The sequence below is a fragment of the Aquila chrysaetos genome, chromosome 24, assembly GCF_900496995.4.
Source record: "Aquila chrysaetos chrysaetos chromosome 24, bAquChr1.4, whole genome shotgun sequence".
NCBI classification, from domain to species: domain Eukaryota; kingdom Metazoa; phylum Chordata; class Aves; order Accipitriformes; family Accipitridae; genus Aquila; species Aquila chrysaetos.
In genome coordinates this window covers 7,637,541-7,662,958 of record NC_044027.1, presented here as the reverse complement: position 1 = coordinate 7,662,958, position 25,418 = coordinate 7,637,541, and the positions used below count along the sequence as shown (strand labels likewise).

General features: G+C 53.2%; 1 protein-coding gene across 6 annotated transcripts in view; it reads left to right on the top strand.

Moving 5' to 3' along the window:
* Nucleotides 1-25,418, top strand: part of CACNA1S (calcium voltage-gated channel subunit alpha1 S) — a 56,380-nt gene that overhangs the window by 28,159 nt on the left and 2,803 nt on the right. For 4 of the 6 annotated variants that reach the window (XM_030000559.2, XM_030000561.2, XM_030000560.2 and 1 more), the window contains 22 exons: nt 5,335-5,394; nt 6,032-6,138; nt 6,569-6,656; nt 6,922-7,029; nt 7,889-7,941; nt 8,213-8,359; nt 8,641-8,842; nt 10,266-10,424; nt 10,765-10,875; nt 11,370-11,453; nt 14,916-14,972; nt 16,973-17,101; nt 17,756-17,821; nt 18,338-18,429; nt 18,903-19,062; nt 19,616-19,743; nt 20,190-20,286; nt 21,700-21,802; nt 22,927-23,028; nt 23,150-23,274; nt 24,323-24,451; nt 25,175-25,374. In XM_030000559.2, the coding sequence (XP_029856419.1) occupies nt 5,335-5,394; nt 6,032-6,138; nt 6,569-6,656; nt 6,922-7,029; nt 7,889-7,941; nt 8,213-8,359; nt 8,641-8,842; nt 10,266-10,424; nt 10,765-10,875; nt 11,370-11,453; nt 14,916-14,972; nt 16,973-17,101; nt 17,756-17,821; nt 18,338-18,429; nt 18,903-19,062; nt 19,616-19,743; nt 20,190-20,286; nt 21,700-21,802; nt 22,927-23,028; nt 23,150-23,274; nt 24,323-24,451; nt 25,175-25,374 (2,507 nt within the window). The remainder of the gene's footprint in view (nt 1-5,334; nt 5,395-6,031; nt 6,139-6,568; nt 6,657-6,921; nt 7,030-7,888; nt 7,942-8,212; nt 8,360-8,640; nt 8,843-10,265; nt 10,425-10,764; nt 10,876-11,369; nt 11,454-14,915; nt 14,973-16,972; nt 17,102-17,755; nt 17,822-18,337; nt 18,430-18,902; nt 19,063-19,615; nt 19,744-20,189; nt 20,287-21,699; nt 21,803-22,926; nt 23,029-23,149; nt 23,275-24,322; nt 24,452-25,174; nt 25,375-25,418) is intronic. The other 2 variants (XM_030000563.2, XM_030000564.2) reach the window with 1 other exon arrangement.

The window sequence follows — 25,418 nt, the reverse complement described above, 5'->3', positions numbered from 1 at the left end:
GCAATACACTCTGGGAGGAGAGGCTGGCTGTGTTTTCCATTCAGGGCACAGCTGGGACAAGTTTTTACTGCTCCATGTCTCAGTTTACTTCTGGATGAAGAGATCCACCTGACAGGGTGTGTGAGATTACCTTGGTTCAAGGCTGTGGTGGCTTATTGGGCATAGGGACATCCTGTGAGGTGGTGTCATGGATGGAGTGACGCACTTGTAAGAGAGAAGTAGCAATATGTTTACTGATATAAAACAGTGATTTAATGAAGTTTGATAGTAAATGTGACAGTGGTTTGTTTAACAAGATTCAATGGCAAGGTACACTTGATTATTTACTGGATGGAGGACAGGGTCAGACAAAACTGTCAGGGAGACCCTCCTGTAGAGTCACAAGGTTCAGAAAGGACCCCCTTGCATTCTGAACTCCTTCTCAGAGAGGAGTTTAGGTGTGGCTGGATCCAGACTTAGTCCCAGACTTCGTCAATGGTTTATGTCTAAAGGATTATATATGCACACTCAATCGTTTATATCACTTAACTTAGCCAAGTTTTCAAAGTTTCGGCATGCTTATTCCCAATTCACTTACCGAGTATCTGACGCAATAAGGATTCTCTCAACCTTGAGGAGTGACCTTGAGAGGTGTCTCTACTCAAGGGGAGATCCTGACATGCAGCCTGCTGTCATGCAGGAGAGGGCAACAGGCCCTGGGCTGTCCACTATTTATGGAGTAAGATAATTGACTTATAGTCATATTTACATACCAACTACAGATATTAGTTTCATCCAAATTTGGCTTGAGTCAGACATTGACCAGTACTGTGGTTAGGTAGGCACATTGCTCAAATTAGCCCTTGGCTATTGTGTTGTTATCTTGTCTCCCCCGAATCCACATGACCAGACACATCCATTACGATGGCCACTGGTGGTTATCACTTGAGCAGGGTTACGGGCAATACAGGTCAGGTTGGGGTGGGGGGAGGACACTGTCACACTCCACCCCGTGACTATAGTCAATTCATCTTACCCTCACAGAGTGGTGGTACGGTCACCTCATACCTCTGTGCCATAAATAGTATATTGATAGTTGGTGCACTTACAGATTCACGCTAAGTAGATAGTGAAGTGCTGCTATTTGTTATGCATTAATTTGTATGTTTTGGGTGGTTGAAGTTGGATTATTTGTTTTGTCATGTACCAAACCTTTATATACAATACAATTATAAGCAATATTAGAGTTAATAAAATCACAACTGGGTGAAGCATGAAATTAAAAACTCCCATTGCTATCAGTGACCATCCAAGAAGAGTTTCCCACTAATGGTGTTCTCCATCCTTCTTCACTCTTTCCAAGACACGGTGTATCATGTATCTCTTCTGTATCATGATGAACAGTGGTTAGGGTTTTTTGTCCATTGTTTTGGACGTGTTCTAGCAGTTGACACAGGTCATCGTGTTGTAGTAGTTTCTTCACCAATGTAAGATTCATTTGGATGGGGGTAGGCAATACAAACACATCCTTTTCCAATCTATACAAATACAGTTTCAGGGGTTTCATTGGGATGTATTTCAAAATGACAAACATTTTGTTCAGTGTCAAGACAAATGTCCTGGGCTTTGATGGTGTTACTCTCACAAATAAATCCTTGTTGTTCCCATACAACGCATATGTTAACATCAATAGTTTGCCATTTGTTTCTGTTTTGTTGGCACCATACTCCATGTTCTAAAAGATAAAGTATAGCTACGTTGTGATTTAATCCTAGTGCAGTGATGGGGTATATGGTGTATACCAAAGCATTGTGCATTGGTAGGACAAAAGCTATGACCTTATTATTGATGGGGTCATAAGTAAAATTGACTAAATACCACCAGGACTGGAATTCTTTTTCAAATTTAGTTGCATTATCCCAAATTACATTTTGAATTTCAGTGGGTAAGGTGCCCTCTTCACCTTCTCTTCTAATTGCTGCTACCATAGATTGCATCCACAGTTGAGCTTGGATACAACTAAGAACTACAGAAACATTATCTTGGGCTACACCAAGTGCATCTGCAATCAGTTGGTGGTCCCTTTCATTAATTCTTTGCCATTGAGGCAGTATATCAGATATAAGAACCATTGTTTAGTTCGAAGTGCTAATAGAGAAGACCAATGGGTGTTCTAATTTATTTAAATCACTTGTCCTTGTGCTCAGTTTATAGTAACATGAACACAGCATTTCCATTTACCATCCTGCAGGGTGCTGTAAGAGAAAATAGAGACTTGTTTAGGTGGTGAGAGTCCAAACAGGTTACACCGTTAAAAAGAAGGAAAAATCCATCGTGCACTAGTTCCATGTTTTGTACCACTGCTCTTGGTAGCTTCCTAGGCAAGTGGCCCATGAGGTTTAGTTAAAGTCAAGTCCTGCTAGGTAGGCATACCATTTTCTGATAGTGGGTTTTTGTGCAATGCCTTCTAGGGGAGCAGTCCCCTTTAGGGTTGCTTCTGGTAAATTAAATGGTCCTCTAGTTTACACAGGTATTCTCTCAGCTTGTTTAACTGCTCAGACTGAAGATAGAAGTCCCTTTTCCCATTCAGACTATCATTGTTTGGTTTCTTTAAATGTGGTTGAGCTAAACAATAAAGGTCATTTTGGCCCATCAAGGCCAGTTTGGAACAGGTTACAGTAAGTAGCTTGTTCTGGGGAAACCCCATTCAGCTGTAATAGGATCATAGGGGTGTACTGGTCCCAGTGACTGATACATTTTTAATTCTTCAGTTAGAGTTTTGACTGCCTCTTTATGTTCTAATTCCCACTCCCAGGGTTTGCCTTTCTGTAAGACTCAGTATAATGGACAGGAAATGATAGAAAATCCAGGTACACGCTTCCTCCAGTATCCTGAAGTTCCCATTAATTGTTATAATTCCTTCCTTGATGGGGGCATTTGCAGCTCTTCAAGTTTTCTTAAGGTATCTGGAGGAAGCACTGCACTGCCTGCTATCCACCAAGTACCTAAAAATTTTACTTCTTTACTTGGTCCCTGACATTTTTCAGGTGCAATCTCATTTCTGCTTTATTTAGTGTTTGCCATACTGCTGCTGCTGCTTCCCCCACCTTCTCAGGGAAAGTTCCTCCAATCAGAATACCATCTATATATTGGTACAGTTTCTCATCTTGGGGGAGTGAGACTGGAAAAGTTCAGCAAGTGCAGCATGAGCAATTGTGGGTGAATGTTTATACCCCCGTGGGAGTCTGTTAAAGATATATTGTATTCCCTCCCAAGTGAAAGTAAACTTCTCTTTATCCTCCTCCTTTAAGGGAACCATAAAGACCTTATCTTTTACATCTAGCGCTGCCATCCATGGGTGTGCAGCTCTTGCAAAGTAGCTGTTCAGTTTGCAATGTTTGGTACAGCAGCTGTTAGGGAGGCTGTATTAGCATTCAGGTGCTGATAATCAATTGTTAAACACCACCTCCTATCTGGTTTCCAAACTGGCCAGACAGGTGAGATCTATGGGGAGTGAGTTCTGGAGATAATTTGTTGTTTCTCCAAATCAGCTATGACTTCAGAAGTTCCATTTCGTGCCACAGCAGAAATCGGATATTGTGGTACTTTAGTGATTTTTTAATCAGGGAGTGCAGAGGCTGCGTGGAGTACCCGCACTGTGGCAACCCAATTTCTGCCGGGGCTGGGATGGATGTTTGAGCTGAAAGACCACACACTGCCATTTGGCAGGTGCCAGGTTCGTCCCTTTAAAACATCGAAACCTTAAATATTTTCATGATGATCTTTAATTGCAAAGCAAGTAGTCACTATGCCCTTTTCGCCTGGGAGCCATAAATTGACGTTGGCAGTTTGACACACAACACTGGCTCAGTTCACACTGGTAATCTTAACTCTTTTCTGTCCGCATCACACGCCCAGCTTCTCAGCATTTTGTTGTGTTAGTATTGAAATTTGTGGTCCCATATCTATTAAAAACTTCACCAATTGTCCCTGAGGACCAACTAGAATTAAAACATATGGGCCATCATCACTTATCTACTCATAAGCCTCCACTTTCCAGCAGGCCCAATTGCCTCCTGGACGTTACTCGGTTTTTGACTTCATGTCCTGCAGTTTCTCCCTAGGGACTGTTTCACTGTTATCTCGTTTCTGGAATGCTTCAATCAGTCTTAAGATAATGCCAGTAGGCTGACCTTGAATCATGGCTCTGGGAATGCCTAGGGCGAATGCATTCCTCCATAATTCATGCCTCTGTTCTTGAGATTCTCTTTTCGGGTATTTACATTTGTTTACCTTTGATCTGGTTTCTGTTCCCTGTTTCACGGGTCTTACTTTGTGATGTCCTCCCTGGGGCTTCAGGTTTTGTTTTTCAGCTGGTGTGTGATCCCAGCCCATTTCTCAGCTGTAGTTAATAATGCCTTGCATTAACTCTGCCCATCTAACGAGTTGTTTAGGAGCATTATTGCCCTGGCTTTTATTATATTCAGTATCTCTTTTAATCTCAACCCGTTTTGCAACTAGATAGGGTTTAAGACCTTGAGAGGCATCTCTACTCAAAGGGAGATCCTGACATGCAGCCCAGCCCGCTGTCATGCAGGAAAGCGCAACAGGCCCTGGGCTGTCCACTATTTATGGAGTAAGATAATTGACTTATAGTCATATTTACATACCAACTACAGATATTAGTTTCATCCAAATTTGGCTTGAGTCGGACATTGACCAGTACCGTGGTTAGGTAGGCACATTGCTCAAATTAGCCCTTGGCTATTGTGTTGTTATCTTGTCTCCCCCGAATCCACATGACCAGACACATCCATTACGATGGCCACTGGTGGTTATCACTTGAGCAGGGTTACGGGCAATACAGGTCAGGTTGGCAGCAGCAGGGAGCACACTGTTACAGGTAGCAAACTGGACCGCTGGTGTGTGTGCAGCACCCTGAAACGCTGCTGACATGGAGCCGTGGTAGCCACAGGTTTAACCACACGAGGCATAAATGGGTCTGTACCAGTGCAGTGTCTGGCAGGGACTGGGGGGTCACACGTGAGAGCTTCCCAAGGCACTCAGTGCTTTTGGGGATCAGATGCTTTCAGGTGAATCAGGTCAAGCCCCACTCACTTGGAAACTGAGAACTTGGTCCCAGGCTGCAGGTTGGATCACGCACTGGGGAAAATCAGCAAAGCTGAGGGAAGTTCAGGAGTCTTCTTGGCACTGGGTTTGCAGGCTCTGTTGAGCTAGGTGGGCTCCCCAGTCCACAGAGTGGATGGCAAAACCACAAGGCCAGGATGTTTGAATGCACTGGAGCATTTCCCATGTCACCCAAATCTCATCCAGTTCTTGTGCTTCTGTCCCCAGATTCTTGGATACTTTGACATTGGTTTCACCTCTGTCTTCACAGTCGAAATCGTGTTGAAGGTGAGTCCCTCTGCCCCATGGTTCTGGCCACGAGCATGACCCAGCACATGAGTCCAGACTGTTCTGGCCATGGGCACTCATGCTCGTTGGGTTTGGGTGCAAGTTTGAGGTCCCACTGAGGAGAAGCTGCTGGCTGATCCTCATGTCCCCAGAGTTCATGCAGTCTACGTGGTGTGTGATCTGCCCCAGAGGCCATGTGTCCCCTCTAGTGAGGTCAGGCAGCCGAGTCAGCTGTGCTGTGGCACAGGGACAGATGGGCCATGGCACCTGCATTTTCATTCTGACATGCCCTTATGAAAAACTTACTTTGAGAAAGAGAAAGCAATGGAAATCTGTGGAGTAAAACAGTAATTCAAGCAGCTGCTGCATGTTGCTCCCACTCCAAATCTCTTTACTCTTCTCCTCTTTAATTTGCTGAATGACTGGGAAGTGTTTTGTCTCCAGCCAGTACAGTACAGAGGATTTCCAGCTGAAGTCCGCTTCCTGCCTGGCTGCAGAGCTAGAGGTTGGAGCAGGATAGGGTCCCCAGGCCATGGAGCTGTGAGAAGCCGCTCGTGCCTTGTCCACCCCAGGCCTGTGGAGGGATCATCCCCCCAAGCCCTGCCTGGCCTCTTTCCTAACTCCTTCTGCTCTCCAGATGACAGCCTATGGTGCTTTCCTGCACAAAGGCTCCTTCTGCAGGAACTCCTTCAATATCCTCGACTTGCTGGTGGTTGCTGTCTCCCTCATCTCCATGGGAATCGAGTAAGCACCTCCACGCTTTGCGGGGTGGACACTGGTCTGTTTAGCCTGGCAGGACAGCTGGGGTGCTGCAGCTCTCTGTGCTGGATGGAGAAGGAGCAGCCAGCCCAAGGGCTGGGCATTAGCCCATGTGTTAGTGTCCATAAAGTCATGCTTAGGGGGACAGGGCATGGACAACTGGGAGGCAGGGAAGCAAACTCCTTGAGTGTCAAAGGTGAAGATCTGGGTAGGAATTAAATGTGGAGCTGCTTTTCCAGCTGCTGGTGTCTCTTGGACTTATGTGGGGTGGTGGCTTGGTGACATCTGCATGTCTCTGCCAGCTCTTGCCCCTCACCCCTGGTCCCAGCCTGGCCTCCATGGCTGCTTGGGGGGGCAGCGCCAGACTGACCTGGGCAGGGGAATCGCCCTAGCTCAGCTCTGCCTTCCTCCTCAGGTCCAGTGCCATCTCAGTGGTGAAGATCCTCCGGGTGCTGAGGGTGCTGAGGCCTCTGCGAGCCATTAACAGGGCAAAGGGGCTGAAGGTAAGAGGGAGGCTGGGACTGGGGGACCTTGGCCCATGAGAGTCCTCACAGGAGGTTATGTGGCAGGCATCATGCCGTGTGGGGTTTGCAGGGCCAGGAACCCAATTCCCTCTCCCCATCAGTGGAAGGGGTCTGCCCCATCCCACTGCTCTCGGCAGGCTCCTGTTCTTCCTGGAACCCATCCCTGCAGTTGAGAGGGTGTGGGACACACAGCAGAGGCTTGCTGCAGGCATGCTCACTTGTGCACTGTCCTTGATCTCCACAGCACGTGGTCCAGTGTGTGTTCGTGGCCATCAAGACTATCGGTAACATTGTGGTCGTCACGACATTGTTGCAATTCATGTTTGCCTGCATTGGGGTTCAGCTCTTCAAGGTGAGAGGTGTCTCAGATGGGCAGGAGAGACGTTCTGCTCGGGCATATCCCAGACAGGCTCTTCTAGTCATAGCCCTTGGGGATGGTGTCTCCCAGTGTTGAGGTCGGCACAGGCCATACTCTCTGTGTTCTGCAAGAAGACCTGCCTGCACCAGACCTCCTGGCAGAAGAGCCTGCTGTGGGAGGAGGGCAGGAAATGCCCAGGATGCTGCCAGGTCCAGACAGCACATGTCAAGGGACCAGCTGCCTCACCCCACTTAGTGCCTCGGTTTCCCCTTTCTAAGGTGGCAAGTGCTTCTGACTTCCTCTGCACTTTGGATGCAAAGTGTTTCCTTTTCACAGCACCACTCTTGCTCTCTGGGCCTTGGCTGCTCTAAGGCAGAGCTGGCCCTGGCTGAGTTCAGCTTTGTTCTAATAATTGAGCTTAAATTCCCAGCCGACTTGGGGAGAGCTTTCAGGACACCCTGCAGACTGAGCAAATCTGTCAGCATACCTTAACTTTTAGTTGATTCTGTGGTTACTGCTTTCTTCCCTATTTTCCAAATAGTTGGCTCCCAGATAGGATGAGCTAGATAGGTCTCAGCTCAGGGCCCTGCAAGATTTGTTCCCATCACTAAGCAACGTTTAGTTGTCTCAGCCTGGGATTGACCCCAGGGTCTGCCATGGCTCATGAAACACCCTGTGAATGGGGTTGCATTGGCATGTAGAGTGGGGAAGCCAGTGGTGGTGTGAGGCAGGGGCCAGAGTCAGCACAGAGGCAGGGTGGGGACTGACTGTGGGCTGTGAAAAAGTCAAAACTCCCCAGGGCTTCTGAAGTCACAGCAAAATCATAGCCTCTTTTGATCTCTGTTAAATGCAGGGCAAGTTCTACAGATGCACAGATCCATCCAAGATGACGGAGAAGGAGTGCAGGTAAGAGCTCTCTGCAGCCTAGCACCAGCAGGGCAGTGGCCAGGGATGGGAGGGGTGTGTGTGGCGGGTGCCATTTGTGTTCCTGCATGGGGATGTTGCATCCAAAAAGTAGAACTGAGGTCTCCTGCTGTTCCCCCTCATCCTAGGGTAAATCAGGAAAAAGCACAGGGCTATGCTCCACTCCCAGGGCCCAAAGAGCCCTGGGCCAGCACTGCAGCAGGTGGGCTGAAGGGGGCCCTGCCCAGTAAGCACCGCATCCCTTCTGCTGCAGGGGTTATTTCGTCAACTACGTGGACGGGGACCCCACGCAGATTGAGCTACAGGAGCGTGTCTGGTTGCACAGCAACTTCCACTTCGACAATGTCTTCTCAGCCATGATGTCACTTTTCACTGTCTCCACCTTCGAGGGCTGGCCAGAGTGAGTCTGGCTGTGTGTGGGGCCTGCCAAGGAACAGGTCTGTGCTGGGAGCAGGTCACTGCCACAGGCCTTTACCATGGTAAAGGAAGAAGAGCTACCCAGGCTGAGAAGCAGGGTTAGCCATCCTGGCAGTGGCTGTGGAGCTGACAAGGTCATCCCAGCAGCCCTCTCCTGCTGTTGTTGGATTTGGGATGTCCCCAGCGCTCTCCGTAACCTTCCAGAGGAGAGATGGTCTTTCCCACCTAATTAGGATCTCTGTTGCCTCGCTTTTCCTCCTGCAGGCTGCTATACATGGCCATTGACACTAATGCTGAGGATACAGGCCCTGTCTACAACTACCGGGTGGAGATTGCAATGTTCTTCATCATCTACATCATCCTCATTGCCTTCTTCATGATGAATATCTTTGTGGGCTTTGTCATTGTCACCTTCCAGGAGCAGGGGGAGAGCGAGTACAAGAACTGTGAGCTGGACAAGAACCAGGTAATGGGACTGCTGGGACAGGGCAAGGTGGACCACCCCTGGATCTGGCACTGCTGGGGCTGGCTGATTTGGATCAGCCCTTAGTGGTGGCACTACTGGCACAGATGAGTTGAACCTGCCCCAGGTCTGTTCGCTGCTGGGGCAGGATTAGCTGGACCCATGCCTGGCACAACGCAAGCCTTCCAGGGAAGGGCAGAGTGGACCAGAACCAGGGAGTGGGCCTTCTGGTGCAGGTAGGGTGCCCATACTGAGCTGGAGCAGAGGGTTGTGCCCAGTTCTGGGCTCCTCAGTACAAAAGTGACATGGACGTACTGGAGTGAGTCCAGCAAAGGGCCCCTGAGATGACTGAGGGTCTGGAGCATCTGTCATACAAGGAGGGGCTGAGAGCTGGGTCTGGTGTTGAGAAGAGAAGGCTCATAGGGATCTTACCTATGTGTATAAATACCTAATGGGAGGGTGTAAAGAAGATGGCACCAGGCTCTTTTCAGTTGTACCCAGTGACAGGACAAAAGGCAATGGGCACAAACTGAAGAAAACAAGAAATTCCATTTAAACATCAAAAAAATCATTTTTTGTGGTGAGGGTGGTCAAGCACTGGAACAGGTTGCCCAGAGAGGTTGTGAAGTCTCCATCTTTGGAGGTATTCAAAGCCCAATGGGACACAGTCCTGGGCAACATGTTCTAGCTGGCCCTGCTTTGGGCAGGGGACTTTGACTAGACCATCTCCAGAGGCACCTTCCACTGTCAGCCCTTCTGTGATGCTGTCATGCTGTGGTTCTGGCTGGGGACATCAAGGTTGAAAGCAGCAGAAGTGAGACTGGCATTGGCAGACGATGTGGCACATGCTGGGGAGGACAGCTAGACAGGGATGCCTGCTGGCCCAGAGGAGGTGTTGGCATGCTCAAGTGCTGTGCAAGCCTGCAGAGGCAGCATGGGCACCTTGAGCTGAGGGTGCCAGGGGTGATGTGAGCTGCACGTGAACCCAGCAGAGATGGCCCTGGCCTGCTGGGGAGGGAAGGACCTGCTCAGCATCTCTCAGTGCCCCTTCACCTCTGGTTCATGTGATGTCTTCAGGCTGCTCTTGGCCCTGTCCTGAGAGACCCTGGGAAAGTGCCATGATAACCAGGCAGGCTCAGGACTGGAGGGGTAGGTATGAGGGCAGCATGTCAATCTTTGGAGCCAAGTGGTGGCTTTGGAAACTTGGTCCCATGTGGGTGGTCTGGGGGTGTATTTGCAGAAGGCACAGCAGATAACTTGAACCATTGCTGTCCCTGGCCCATGTTGCTGGGCTGAGAGAGAAGGGAGGGATCCAACTTGTGTCTGTGGGAACGTGCAGTGGTGCTGGTGGTGCTGACTCTGTGCCTGTGCCCCTGGCGCTGCCCTGTGGCTCGCTGTGGGATCACACCTGCCCTCCCCTCCCCAGCGCCAGTGTGTGCAGTATGCGCTGAAGGCTCGCCCACTGCGGCGCTACATCCCCAAGAACCCCTACCAGTACCAGATCTGGTATGTGGTCACCTCCTCCTACTTTGAGTACCTCATGTTCTTCCTGATCCTGCTGAACACCATCTGCCTGGGCATGCAGGTAAGGGGCACAGTGCCCACCATGGGTGGAGGGGTGTCCACAGCAGTGGATGGCCTAGCTCAGCCCTACCACCTCCAAGAGAGTTTCTGGGGTGGAGGTCTTTCCTACACAGCAAAACTCATGGTGTGTGCTCAGCAACCCTGGGGATAGGGCCAAAGTGGGACTGGTTGGAGGTGGGGAGCCCATAGAAGGGTCTGCAGAGGGGAAATTTCCTTTTTGGTGACCATTGCTGAGCTGTAGGTCTGTGGGAAGGGGATCTGCATCCAGTACGCACCTCTGAGCTCACAACAGAGGCTGGACCTACCGTAGGCTAACGTGGCTCCTTCTGCCTTCTCCTCAGCATTACAACCAGTCTGCAGAAATGAACCACATCTCAGACATCCTCAATGTGGCCTTCACCATCCTCTTCACCCTGGAGATGATCCTCAAGCTCATGGCCTTTAAAGCCAAGGTGAGAAGAGGGCATGATCAGGAGAGCAGGAGAGGGCCTCAGGCCAGGCCAGGGGTGTCCATTTACCCTGCATTTGGCATCTCTCAAGTACAAACACCTCCAGGCCTGCAACTCCAGAGAACTTGTCCTTGTGAGACCCTTGGGGACCCCCATGTGCAGGAGCTGTGAGTTTCTGGAAGGACTACTGTTTGTCAGGGCTACCCTTGCTAGCCAAATCCAACCCAATCCAGCTGGCCATTGTTCCTATCTTCAGGGTCATCTGTCCCTGGTGGGGTCATAGCTCTAGCCACCTTGATCCACTCTCCTCATTTCACACCATTGCAAGACAGGACCAAACAATTGACCAGAGGGTACAAGGTCTGACCACCATCCCTTCTTCTGGCTCTCCCTGAGGTGCCAGAGGTCACTGGTGATCCTTCCTCTGGGCTCGAGCATCTCTCTCCTTGACTTAACCCTTGGATGTTCACTCCTCTTCTCTGGCTCTTCCCTGGCAGGGCTACTTTGGGGACCCCTGGAACGTCTTCGACTTCCTCATAGTGATTGGCAGCATCATTGACGTCATCCTCAGTGAGATTGACGTAAGTGTCGGGCTACTTGGGCACGAGGGTGTCCCTGCAGAACACTGCTGCCAGCACCTGCCTGAGGCTGTGCTGCAGCACCTGCCCTGGGGCGAGACAGGGATGCTGTTGTGGCATCCAGCTCTGCAGAGTGTTGGTGTCCTCTCCTCTCTCCCTGCTCTGCTTGGTTCTGAGGAGGGACAAGCCAGGATCAGCCAGATGAGTGTGTGGAGATCACAGCCGTGGCACTGTGGACCTTAAAGCACTGTTTAAACATAGGGGACCATCCCTGGCTGGCCGACATGTCACACAGCCCCCTCCTCTCCTGTCCCCTGAATCTGTAGGCACTGGGATCCTATGGTAGACAGTGTACTCACTCAGGACTGGACCACGAGCAGCAAGACGCATGCCAGCCCCTGCCCCACTCACCCTGATTGTCTTTCCCATGCACACACCTGGACAAGCAGTCACCCACACATCCAGCCTGAGATCAGTGCAGGTGGGAAGAAAAAGGGTCCCCACAGGACACTGCTGTCCCATGCTAGGAGAGGATCAGACACATCAAATTTCAAGGCATTTGCTTTGCGTGTGTCCCTTTATACAGTAATCAACACATATACACATACTGACTGTATATGTGTGCATGTGTATACTCTATACACTATTTCAGAAGCTCTACACCATAAAAACTGCGTGGCTGGGTGGCTGCAGGCAGTGGCTATATGGTAAGCACTCTGCTGGGAGCATTTTCAGAGCAGTGCTAGGAAGCCAGTGTGCCACTGCCTTTCATAGCACTGGGACATCCACACCCGGTGTCTAGCACTGAAAATGCCCTTCTGCACCAGGAGGTCGTGTGCTGCGTTTGGTAGATCTGATGGTAACTCAGAAGCAGCTGTAGGATCGAGTAGATTATAGATTAACCCCCTCTAGTGACTTTGCATGCCATCTCCTCTCAGGAGCAGGTCTTGCCAGCTCTGATGCACTGCAGGGCTGTGTCTGGCAGAGCTGCTGCCGCTGCCACCCCTGCGCAGGGTGACCTTCAGCCATTCTCTGTGCTGGGGAGGAGAGGGTGTTCGGGTGTCCTTGGTGCGAGTCACCTTCTTTTCTGGAGGATGGTCCAGGCCTCGCATTGCTGGGATGAGCAAAATGATCCAGCTTCCTTCCCTGTGACAGCAACAGGCTTCTCCCTACACAGCCCTGCACTTCGATACTGCCATCCTCTAGCCTCTGGGCTTCTCAGCCTTGACGAGCTCCCAGATTTCATGCCAGTGCCAGCACCTTTCATCTGTCACTGGGTCCTCCAAGACCCCATCCTTGGCCCCCCAGCTCTCTGCACCTGTGAGCTGGTTTCCCTTTGCCTATCGGGTATCATTTCCTAGTGTGCTACCTCCTTCCCCATCCTGTTGTCACGCAGAAATGAAGTTCAAAGGGTGCTCAAGGCCCTGCACTGGGCAGAGATTTTTAGTCCCTGTGGAGCGAGAGACTGGGTCAGTTGTCACAGATGCCAAAGTACTGCTGTGTTCGGCCATGGGTCTGTGGGGATGCCCAGAGACACAGGTCACGGGCACCTGGAGGAGTCCAGTGCCCTGGCTGGGCTGGCAGGGACTGACCCAGGTACTGTGCTCTGCGTGCCATAATGCCATTGGGAGTGGCAGGGCTGTGCAGAAGGCCAGGCAGGATTTCAAGAATGGTCCTATATGGCCTGAGCTTCCCTGGTCCTCTCCCCCAGGACTGGATGCTGGGGCACTAAGAGTGCTGGTCTCCTGTCCCAGTCCCCCAAGCTCTTCAGGGACCTCTGTCACAGGCAGTCCTGCTCTGGCAGGTCTCATGCCCCAGTGACCATCTATGTCCCCTTCTGAGAGCAGAGCCCCTCATGGCTTCCCCACCCTTCCTCCATGTGCTTTCTTTTCCATCCAGCCCACATCTCTACCAGCATTGCCAAGCTTTTCCCAGCCATCCAGTGATGTGCAAGGGGATTAGAATTAGGAGGGGCAGGGCAACCTCACCTCCCCTTCCCATAAGTCTCCTCCCTGCTGAGGGAGTGCAAGGTGGGTCTGTTACCCCCAGTCCCCAGGAGCTGTTTGCAACCACTGCACTCATCATAGATCACCTTGCTGGCGCAGGCAGACGTTGGGGGCTACAGTGTTTTCAGGAGAGTGGCCTTCACAAAACAAGCCTGCACTGCAGGGCAGGGGTGGTGGGTGACAGCTTGCAGCAGCCGAGCCATTCCTGGTGGCACCCAGGCACACGACTCTGGTTTGCAAAGTCTGTCCTCTCCTCCTCTCTCTTTCCGTTCTGCATCTTTTCTCCTTCCTTATGTCTCTGTGTGTGGCTGTCAGGGTGAAGGTGTGGGCAGTGTTGTGCTGTCAGGAGCCCTCTGCTAGCCACCACAGCCAGATCCTCACGGCTGTTCAATCATTGAGTTCCCCCAGATCCCAGGGGGTATTGAGGGGTCTGGGGCAAGAGGGAAGTAGGGATCGGGGCCCCTCTGGCAGTGCTCTGAAGTGTAGGGCGCTGGCAGTGTCCATGCTGCTGTGTCACTCCTGCCACTGCCTGCCCTGGAAGGTCAGCCTCTTTGCAAGGGCTGACCCTTCTGGCCTACCCAAAGCCTCCTGCAATCACTGGCTGGGCCCCCAGGAGCAAGCCTGGTCTCTGCAAGGGGCACTGGGACTGGGCCACCCCATCGAGGGTCAGGTGTTGGTGTCTGCGCTGGGAAGGAGTCCCCCTGCCCCAGAGTATCCTAGGCTCTCTGCAGAGAGGAGTGTGTCTCCAGGTAGCTTTAGGAGCCTCAAGGGTTTGTGTGCATGTGTGTGTGTGTGTGTGTGAGCGAGCACTCCTCTGTGTGTGAATGCGTGTGCCCTGTGTGTGGCAATGTGCATGCAGACCAGCAGTTCCTGCCTCTCGGTTAGTGGGTGAACGGTGCTGGGCAGTGGTTTGTCTCCTACTGACACATGGAACTAGCAGTGTTGGTGCTCGCTCCCAGCAAACCTGCACCAGTTTTGTCTTGGTGTCCAAGGAGCTGTGCTGAGAGCAGCCCAGCTTCCTGAGGAGGAGCTGTGGGTTGGCTTGAGCTGGTCAGCTTGCCCCCAGATCCGAACTGCCACAGCCCTGGGGGTATCCGTGGGAGGCAGCAAAATTACACAGTCCTAAGGTTTGGCCCAGATTTCCTGGCCCATACACCCCTGCCGTATATGTCACAGCAGATGAGATACAGTGGGGCACAGAAGTGGGTAATCCCTCATGATCAGTGTGTTTCCCTGGCCATCCATCTGCTGCGTCTGCCCCTCAAAAGTCATGTCACTTTGTCTGTGAGCCCAAGTGACAGTGGGTCTCTCTGCCTGTCCTTCCCCTATGCTCCTCCTCTTGTCCCCAATTTCCATCTTACTCTCTTCTGTGTCTGTGTCTTCTTCTTCTGCAACCATCCATCCCTTCCTCCCTCTCATTCCTGCCTCACTTCTGCTGACTCTCTTGTTCTCTTGACAGACTGTTCTTGCATCCAGTGGTGGATTGTACTGCCTCGGCGGAGGCTGTGATAGCATTGTAAATATCAGCTGCATGTGCTTGCAGTGCCCCTCTCCCCTTCACTGCCCATGGCTGTGCCAGCGTGCCTGTGGCTGGTGTTTGCATGTGTCCTGCATGTCATTAAGACACACCAGACCCAGCTGCTCTGTCTGGGGTATAGCTCTCCCCTTGCTGAGAGGGACCTGGGGCAAGACACCCCACACACAGACACCCCTTCCCACCCTGAGACGTACCGGACCCTCCTGGGTCCATCTGCTGGCCCAGCCCTGCCCTCCACCATCCCACCCCATCGGCACTGCGACATCTGACCTGAAAAGAGCATCTAACAAAGGTGTCCTTGGCTGTTGAGGGCAGGACAATTGGCCTTGGTTCCTCTGACCATCACCCTGTCTGTGTAAGGCCTGAAGGGATTTGCCTGAGCAAATGCAGCCTCTGACACTGTTAGCTGGAGAAATGGTTAGAGGAGCAACTCTTGCGCTGTGCCTTCCCCTAGGGAGCCAGCTGTGTCCTGTAGCTGCTGGCCTGATGTGCTGGGGAGCTGAGTGGGCCAAGCCCTGTGCTGGTGGCTGAGACCACCATGAGGGTGCAGTGGGGTGGGGGTGTCCTGGGTTGGCCCATAGGAGCTCCCGTAGGAGCTCTGAAAATGGGGAGGGGCTGGCTGCAGGGTCCCATGCACTGGAACCTCTTCCCAGGGGTCCCAGGGCCCTAGTACTGGGAACACCAGAGGGCAAGCTGGCCTTTGCTGGGCACTGCCCAGGTCCTGGCGATGGGAACACGGTGCACTGGAGCTGGTGACATGTTCTTGACCACCATGCTCGCTGGGCAGGTGCTAGGCACTAGCAGAGTGAAAGGCGAAAGAAAGGAGTGGGGAGGGGAGACTGTGCTTTCCAGTGAAGCCCTGGAAACTCAGAAATGCCAGACTGGGGAAACTGGAGCTGCTGGGAGGGGACTCCACAGCTGGATTTTGTTTCCCTGTAATAGCTGGGAGTGGGTGGGCTGGATGATGGGAGTGAGGGGCATCCAGCAGCAGCAGTAAAGCTGTGGGAGGCCAAGGAGGCAGTGGGAAAGGCATCCCAAGCGGTGATGGAGTCGGGATGGACAGTGCCTGGCGGAGGCCAGGATGGTCTGCTCATGGTTCCTGGTGGCATAGGTTGGGGCTGAGGCTGTGCCATGCTGGAGCAACCAAGTAAGCATGTGACCAAGCCCCCAGCATCTCCAGCTCCCAGGTGCTCCCAGACAAAAGCTGTCCCTCTGAGCCAAGGAGCTGTGCCTGCTGGCTCCCTTCCTGCCTACCCATTCTGCCCTGAACCCAGGAATCCCCAGCCCTGGGACATGGCTGTTCACCCCTGTAAGGGGGGAGGCCTGCAACCACCCCAAGAGAGTAGGCATCACTGCAGGTAGGGGTGACACTGGGCAGCGCTGCCCCAGAGCCACCCTGCCTTCAGTCCCTTGTTTGGTCCATGAAAGCCCTGCTGGGACATTCTCAAACCAACCTTTCTGTGCTTAAACAGCCATCATTAACCCTTCATGTGCCTGGTGCCTGGCCTACAGCTCACCTTACAAATGAGCCCTGAGGTGGGGGCGTCCCATATGGTACCTGCTGGCCAAGAGCCTGGAGGGACCTGAGCCTGTCCTTGAGTGGCCCTGTCTGGTGTGCGGTGAACAGCACAGCTCTCCCAACCTGCATTACAGCATGCCTTTCTCCCTGCAGTGTCCCGTCCCCTTAGCTAACAGGATTGCTCTCATACCCATAACCAGGCGTCTCTGCCCTGGGGGTCAGAGATGTGAGGCAATGGGGCTGGGGAGATGAACTCATTGGGAAGGCTGGAGGGGAAGTGCCAGCACATCCCCTTTACAGTCTGGTCCTCTCTGCAGGCAGGGGCTGTGAGGACCATGACTGGTGGCTGGAGGGGGAGGGAAATCTTGTTACCCTTCCCCCCACCAGGACCTGGACCCCCCCTTGTCTGCCTGGAGGCATCAGCACCCACTGCCCTCCAAGTGTTGTGCTCTGCCTGCAGGACTCTGATGACAACTCCCGCGTCTCCATCACTTTCTTCCGACTGTTCCGGGTGATGCGGCTGGTGAAGCTGCTGAGCCGGGGGGAAGGTGTCAGGACCCTCCTGTGGACGTTTATCAAGTCCTTCCAGGTATGCGAGGATCAGTGCTCCCCTCCCAGACAAGCACATGCCTTGGGCTGGCAGCAAGCTCTGATCCTCAGGCTAACTGGGTGAGCAGTCTGTCCTCACCAGGCAGAGGAGGAAGGCTCCACTGCCGGCAGGCTGCTGGCCTCAGACTGGACCAGGGGCTTGTGCTGTGTAGGAGAACATTGCCTGTATGGGTGGGAAGATGTGGGGGGTCTCCCTGGCTGACACTACAATGTGTCAAAGCTGGGCTGAGCAAGCAGGCAGGGCCTGCTGGGGCCCATCAGCCCTGGTCCCAGCAAGGCTGGTCTCTGCACCAATTGGGTAGCCCAAGGGCATGCTGCAGCATGTCAGCACACAGCCCCTAAGCCTGGGCAGCTCCCTCAGCCCTGGGCATCCCTGGGTTGTACTCAGCCTTCATCCCAGCTGCAGAGACCTGGTGCTTCCTTGGGGGTTGGCATAATCCTCCCATGCATGAGAACTGGAGAGTGGGGCTAGTGGGAGGGCGGTTAGAGGAGCAGGCAGAAAGTAAGCTGTCCCCTCCTGACATGGAGGCCTGGATGCTGGCTTCACGCAGTAGCTCCAGATGCAACCTCCTGTTCCTGGGATGCCTTGATGCTGGGCTGGTGTCTCACATGAGCCATGGTCCTTTTGTCACAGGCTCTGCCCTACGTAGCCCTGCTGATTGTGATGCTTTTTTTCATCTATGCTGTGATCGGGATGCAGGTGAGAGGCACAGGGATGGGATTTGGTCTTGAATGGATGCCCTGAGCCTGGTAGCATCCAGGGAGATGGGATGGAGAGGGACTAGGTCCTCTGCCAGGCACTCCCTGGGACTTTGCACATGATGGGACCATTTTACCCTGGTCTCCAAGGATGCTTACAGCCCCACCAGCCTCCTCCGATCCCTAGGCTGCAGCTAGGGCAACTGAGGCACGCAGCAAATAGCACTTTCAGAGTCAATGGAACAACCTAGACACACAGTCACCAGTTCTTGTGCCTGGTTCATAAGACCTCGTCTTCTCGGCCCAGATGAAGTGCAGCATAGACAGGAGCATTTTCAGCATAGGCAGGAATGTCCAAGGAGCTCATGAACCCCAGAGCACTCACACCTCCATCTCAGTCTCTTTTGGGGACACCCAAACCAAGTAAATGAGGAAGAGGAGCTCAGGGACAGGGGTGCTCTGAAGGGTGGTCAGTGCCTGAGAAAGGGTGCTGGGGACCTGACAATGTGGTTTACAGATGTTTGGGAAGATCGCCATGGTGGACGGGACGCAGATCAACCGAAACAACAACTTCCAAACCTTTCCACAAGCTGTGCTGCTGCTCTTCAGGTCAGTCTTGTCTTGGCAAGCGAGCCACTCCAGAAGGAGGGAGCTGGGCTCAGAGTTGGCCTGGGAGCCCACCAGCTTGGAGTGAGGGAGATCAGCATTTCTGTAGCTGATTTCTTTTTTGCCATACAGAAAAATGTCTTGCAGCAGTGGAAGCATTTCAGGAGTGGCTGTTGGTTTGCCTGGTGTGGCTGAGATGCAGGAAAGAGGGAAACTTTGGGGTTCCTATTCTGAATGTTTCCTTCCCAGACTGGATTTTAATTTGTAAATTGTGAGGATGCTCCAGGGGAAGCAAAAGCTCAGCCCAAGGCTTTCCTTGACTCCAAACACTTCACTTCGGAGCTTTGAATAGCAGACTCCCCACAGCAAGCTCAGGATCCTGACTGCTCCTTTCCCAGTGGCTCCCCATTCCCCTCCCTGCATGCCCAGCTCATGTCCAAGACAGGCAGGGACCAGCTGGCATCCCCTCTCCTCAGGTGTGCAACCGGCGAGGCCTGGCAGGAGATCCTGCTGGACTGCAGCTACGGCAAGCTGTGCGACCCCGAGTCAGACTTTGCCGAGGGCGAGGAGTACACCTGTGGCACGGGCTTCGCCTACTTCTATTTCATCAGCTTCTACATGCTCTGTGCCTTCCTGGTATGCCGGCTCCCACAGGGCTCTCTTTGGCAACCCCGTCCTGGCCCTGGGCAGACCCTGGTGTTGAGTTAGCCTTGCATCTTGTGGGCTGAGCCTGCAGCACCCTCTTCATAGGGGCATCATCCCCCCACCCACCTATCCAGCCATGCTGTTTACCTGACACCACACTCCTGTGGGGCCCAGGATCCCCCATTAATTCCTTCCCACAGCTCCCATGTGCTGCCGTCCAGATGTGTCTGTGTTGGCTCTTGCAAGGGTGGAGAGGGAAAAGATGCCCTGTGCCTGCTGCAGCCTTTCACATGATCTCCTTGGGTGGGAGGCCCAGCCCTGCATGGAGTGGCCCACAGCATCCCCTGGCTCCAGGAGAACCTAAGCCCCTTCTCCCAAACACGTCTGCCTGTTTTCCCATGGCCCTGGCTGGGGCCCATGGGCAGCACTGCCTGCTCCATGCTGCCAGCCACAAGGGCTGTCACTGTCCCTTTTCCCCGGGGACCTGCTGAGTGCTTGGACCTGCCCTAACTTGTGTCCTTCACACCTGCTCCTCTGCCTTCAGATTATTAATCTCTTTGTGGCCGTCATCATGGACAACTTTGACTACCTCACACGTGACTGGTCCATCCTTGGGCCCCATCACCTGGATGAGTTCAAACGGATCTGGGCTGAGTACGACCCCGAGGCCAAGTGAGTGACAGGGCGTGAGTGGCAGGGAGGGGATGGTCTGTGGGGAGCCTGGGATGGGCTGCCCTGAGACACACATGGCAGTGTGAGCTGTGGCACTCTCTAAGAGTTAGATCCCAGCATCTCGGAGGTGGATGAGGACTTGCCAGCATATTTCAGGGCTGATACAAGCCATTAGGGTGTTTGGGGACACGAGACTTTCAGTGTCCTCTTCATCCAGCCCTGTTAATGCTGCCAACTAAGAGTTGGCATGCCACTGTGCACCTTTATCTGCTGTCTGGTGCCATGGGGAACAGCTGCCTTCCCCAAAAGGAGCATAGGGAAGTGCAGGGATTTGCCCACTGCAGGAGCACAGGACAGGCCACAAGGATGAACCCTCCCAGCCCCTGCCTGAACCACTGTCCCCTATGTCTGCCACCACACTGCTGATGCAGTTTGTTGCTCCACAGGGGCAGAATCAAACACTTGGATGTAGTGACTCTGCTGAGACGTATCCAGCCTCCCCTGGGCTTCGGGAAGTTCTGCCCACACCGTGTAGCTTGTAAGGTAAGAGCCAAGGGGATGGCAGGGTGTGTGGGCATGAGGCATCTTCCCCAAGCTGTCTCTGCATCCTCCCCAGGGAGGCTGAGGGTGACAATCCAGCCAGCTTCCCAGTGTCATGGTTTATACGCATGCTCTGACCTCTCATGTTTAATGGAGGGGAGTATACTGGGGACAGGGAGAGACGCTGTTAACCTGCATGGAGCTGATGTATTTCAGGCTCCTGAAGATAAGGACTTGCCTGTGCTTACCCCCACACTGAGGGGGATGGCACTGGTGGGCTGGTCTCTGCCCGACCTGGAGCCCTCAGTGCAGAGGAACACCCAAGCCACGCTGGGGTGCCCCACATCTGCATCTGGTGCAGGAGGGAAATGCTGGGCTTGAGTACCTGGCCACATCAACTGGACTGTAGAAGTTCGTTTCCAAGGGCTGATAGCACTGAGGGAGCTGCAAACACCGGCTCTGTAGGCATGAGTACGCTTTTCCTGGCTTAGCTCATTCTGCACAAGTCCATGGCCTGTGTGAGGCTCACATGTGAACCACATGGCCAGGGGCTCAGGCACTGGTGTAAACCCTCATGGGCCTTGGGCAAACTCATTAGGAGGTTTGATGCCCAGATGCCTCACAGCAGCCTGGGGCACTTTTTGGAGGGTGGAGCGGAACACGGAATGACTCCTGTCTCCCTGAGACCAATGCTGTGTCAGTTGCTGGCTGGTTGTTTAGTCTGGAGAAAAGGAGGCTCAAGGGAGAACTTACTGCTATCTACAGCTACCTGAAAGGAGGTTGTAGTGAGGTGGGTATCGGTCTCTTTTCCCAAGTAGCAAGTGATAGGACGAGACAAAATGGCCTCAAGTTGTACCAGGGGAGGTTTAGATTGGATGTTAGGAAATATTCCTTCACTGAAAGGGTTGTCAAGCATTGGAACAGGCTGCCCAGGGAAGTGGTTGAGTCACCATCCCTGGAGGTATTTAAAAGACATGTAGATGTGGCGCTTAGGGACATGGTTTAGTGGTGGACTTGGCAGTGTTAGGTTTACGGTTGGACTCAATGATCTTAAAGGTCTTTTCCAACCTAAATGACTATGATTCTATGATTTTCTCCCATGGCACCAGTGCCCCGTAGGTTGGGTTATTATTTCCACCGATCTGATCTGGCTCTCCCTGCAGCTTGGTCTGGTTTAGCTGGCTGGTTAGGATGAGTGATGTTGCTGCCCCTGGCCCATGTGCTGCCAAGCAGTGGTGCAGAGCCCCATGGGCCTGGGCAGAGCGGGTAGACTGGAAGGGCTCCTTGGCTGGCAGCTCAGTGCCAGCCTCTCCCCAGCCAGCATGGCTGACCTCCAGCCAGGACAGGCTGTGTGTTTGTGGGGAGCTGCCAGCCTGCTCTGCTGCCTGGGGTCACAGTTGTTGGTTTGCTGTGCAGCGTCTAGTGTGCATGAACATGCCCCTGAACAGTGATGGCACCGTCACCTTCAATGCAACCCTCTTTGCACTGGTGAGGACAGCTCTCAAGATCAAGACAGAAGGTAAGAGATGCTCCTGTCTGCCTCTGTGGCCTGATAGGGGGACGCTCTCCTTGTGCTGCAGGGTGCTGGTTATGCACCATTCCCCCACTCTGTCTGGGGACCTCAGGGCACTTGCCTGTGGGGCTAGACCCTCTGGTGCAACCCTTGGCTTCATACTATTAACAGAGACCATGGGTACGTGCATGGGGCTGCTCAGGCCAAGCCTGGAGGACATTATTAGTTGCAGGCACATGTGTTGCAGCCCTGAAGAGTGAACCATCACCACCCCAGCTGCATAGCTTCACCCTGAACAGCTCAGAAGCAGTTCTGAGCCAGTTCCCATCCCTGCCACAATGCACGGCCACCGGCCTCCCTTCCTGCACTATTGAGTGTAGTCTGATCTCCCCCTGCCCCTGGCATAGCACCACCTGCTCCAGTTTTGTGTTTTGCCATGTATTTATAATTTCAGACTGGAATGGAAGGGGATGGATCCTCTTTGAATTTAGCTGTGCTGGGGAGGAGTTGCTTCCACCCCCTTCCTTGCCAGCAGCATGGTTTCCAAAGTCCTGCTTTGGGAAGATGCCACACCAGCTTGTTTCCATGCCTGTGGGTTAGGCAGTATCACACAAGCAGCTCTGCGGTTGGGCTGGGGCAGCCAGCTCTGGCAGGAGGTGAGGCTGGGCAGTGGTGGGCCACAGGGGCTGGTGTCTTCCAGCAGCATGGCCCGAGTGCCTTCCCTCCAGCTGGGGTGGGGAACATGGCTTTGAGGACAGTACAGGCAGTCCTGGGAGGAGCACAGGAGATGTCAGAGCACGCATGGGGACAGACTGGGATTGCAGGTGAGCAGGAATGGTAAAGCCTGTCAGAGCACTGAAGGGGAGGTCAAAATCTGTTGTTGATCACCAGAACAGAGACAGTGGCACTAATGCTCTACCCATTTGCTAGGTCTGACTCACTCTATAGTTAAAGTGTTTTTGCTAAAATCAAAGCCTCATTCTTACAAAGCTCATTTTTGTTGGGTGGGGAGGCTGGAGAGGAGCTGTCACACCCCGGAGGAGTCTGGCCAGGTTTCACATGCTTTGTCTTCACTTATGTTCACATTCCCCTGGGAATGAACAGCTCTGTCCTGCTTGCTTTTCTTACAGGTAACTTTGAGCAGGCCAATGAGGAGCTCAGAGCCATTATCAAAAAAATCTGGAAGCGAACGAGTATGAAGCTTTTGGACCAGGTCATCCCACCTATTGGAGGTATGTCACCTGGTGGTACTTCCCAGAGGGGCAGAGTGACACCTGGTCGGGGTCTCAGCTGCTCCAACAACTCGGGGCCTTGTGATAGGCGGTATCATCATGTTGGTTTCCTCCCCTCCAGATGATGAGGTGACAGTGGGAAAATTCTATGCTACTTTCCTCATCCAAGAGCATTTCAGGAAGTTCATGAAGCGCCAGGAGGAGTATTATGGGTACCGGCCCAAGAAGAACCCTGTGGAGATCCAGGTTGGTAGCGTGTGGATGGTGTTGGAGGGGTGACTCTTCCTGGGGGTGGTGGGGAGCTCTGCAGATCAGGGAAGATACTTCCCACAGCTCAGGAAAGTCCAGGGTGACTTAGAGAGACAGAGCTGCAATGACATATAGGGACCCCTGTGCCTCAGGCACACTGCTGAGGGTGACCTTAGTCTCCCTCTAAGAGATAAAAAAGGAGATTTTTCTAAAAAAAAGAAATTTTTTTTCTAAAAAATTTTTCTCTAAAAAAGGAGATTTTTGACTTTCTGTCCTGCTGACTTCAGCTGCAGAGAGCGCTCAGCAGGGTCTGATGCCTCACTAAGCAGTTTTAAGACCTGGAAACCCCCACCACAGACCAATGTCTGGGCTGAATGCTGCTCATCCAGGCTCTTATCCACCTACTCTTCTCCATTCCAGGGCCTTCTCCCTTTCCTCACCTTAGCAGTGTTGTGGATATTTCTGCATGCATGATGCTCTCTGTATCATCTCTCATTGCCTAGTGCAACATCAGATGGAGAGGGGTTGCTGTGCTTGATCTTGAGCAGGACCACTGCAGTCAGAGAAGCCTGCAGAGCACCCCTGAAGGATGCTGTCAGGGTGGGATGGGAGAGGATTTATGTGCCTGGCCAGAGCAGCTGGGATGTCCCCAGCTTCTCCTGACCTTACAGGGAGGAAATCACTTATAGAGATAAAAGACCAGGCCCCAAAGGTGCAAGGCAAGGAAAAGAGCCAGGGCCCAGATCAGATACCTCCAGATCAGGGACAAAGGCACAGCTACGCCTTGGGCATCACCAGCCAGACCCTTTGTCAGGCTGCCCTTAGCATACCTCCTTGTGGGACAACATTAGCCCAGAAGCTGTTTCAGCAAGCACAGAGGCAGCCAGTCGCAGGGCGACCCATGGCCTGTCCCTGGTAGGAGACCTGGCAGGGCAGCATGGCTTACCAGGTGAACATGCTTCGTCATGTTTCCCTCTCCAAAGACCAAAGTAAGAGGGGTGGTGGGGCCAGGCCACATCTAGCCATGCCTTCTTGTCCCCACCAGGCTGGGCTGAGGAGCATTGAAGAAGAAGCTGCTCCTGAAATTCATCGGGCCATTTCTGGGGACCTGACTGCTGAGGAGGAGCTGGAAAGAGCAATGGTGGAGGCTGCTATGGAGGAAGGGATATACAGGGTGAGTGCGGCCCTCAGGGCACCCCAGGTGGTGGTGGTCCCACCCAGCCACCATTTCGATGTGTCAATGGTGGGTCAGCATGGCTACCAGTAGCTGGAAGACACTCCACAGAGGTGAGCCTGACCATGAAAGACAAGTGTGGACCACAAGGATGGATCAGCACTTCTTTCCTCTCCCTGAGCATCAGGACATCCTGGTTGAGTCATCCTGGGCAACCTGCTCCCTGCCTCAGTTTACCCTCTGTAAAAGGACCCTGTTCATGTGCCTGGCAGGAGTGTGCTGAATGTTTACTCAGAGGTTTGCAGGGCCCCATTCACACCTTCTGCAAGGCTAAGGCAGGACAGCTCAGGTGTCATCATCACCAGAGCAGGAACAGATTCACTTCCCACTCCCTGGGAGTCTTTGAGACAGCCTGGGCAGCTGTGGTATTGCAGGGTTGCGCCTCCTGCTGTGTCCAGAGGTGCCACCGGCTCAGGCTATCCCACAGAGGTAGCAGGATTTGTCATGCACTGGCCTGGCTCTCATCCCAGTGCTGCTGCATGACCATCGTGCCTCAGTTTCCCCACCTGGGCAGTGAGGCTTTTGAAACATGCAGTCTGCAAGGCCCGAGCAGAGAGACGAGCAGGGAGACCACTGTTCCCATGGGCATCTCCGCATGTCTCCTCCCATGGGAATGGCCCCAGAGCTCCAGGCCTCCCCTCATGCCCTCCCTGTTGGTTGCAGAGGACGGGTGGCTTGTTTGGCCAGGTCGACAGCTTCCTGGAGCCCAGCAGCCCCCTGCAGCCCCACGTGGCCAGCCAGAGGCCCCTGCAGTTCATGGAGGTGGGCAGTGAGGACCTTGATTCCCCTGTCTTCCTTGATGACTTCCCTCAGGAAGGCAACACCAACGTCAACAATGCCAACAGCAACGACTGGCTGGAGAGGTAAGGGCTGGTGAGCCTTGCATGGGCAGGTGAGGAGGTGCAGA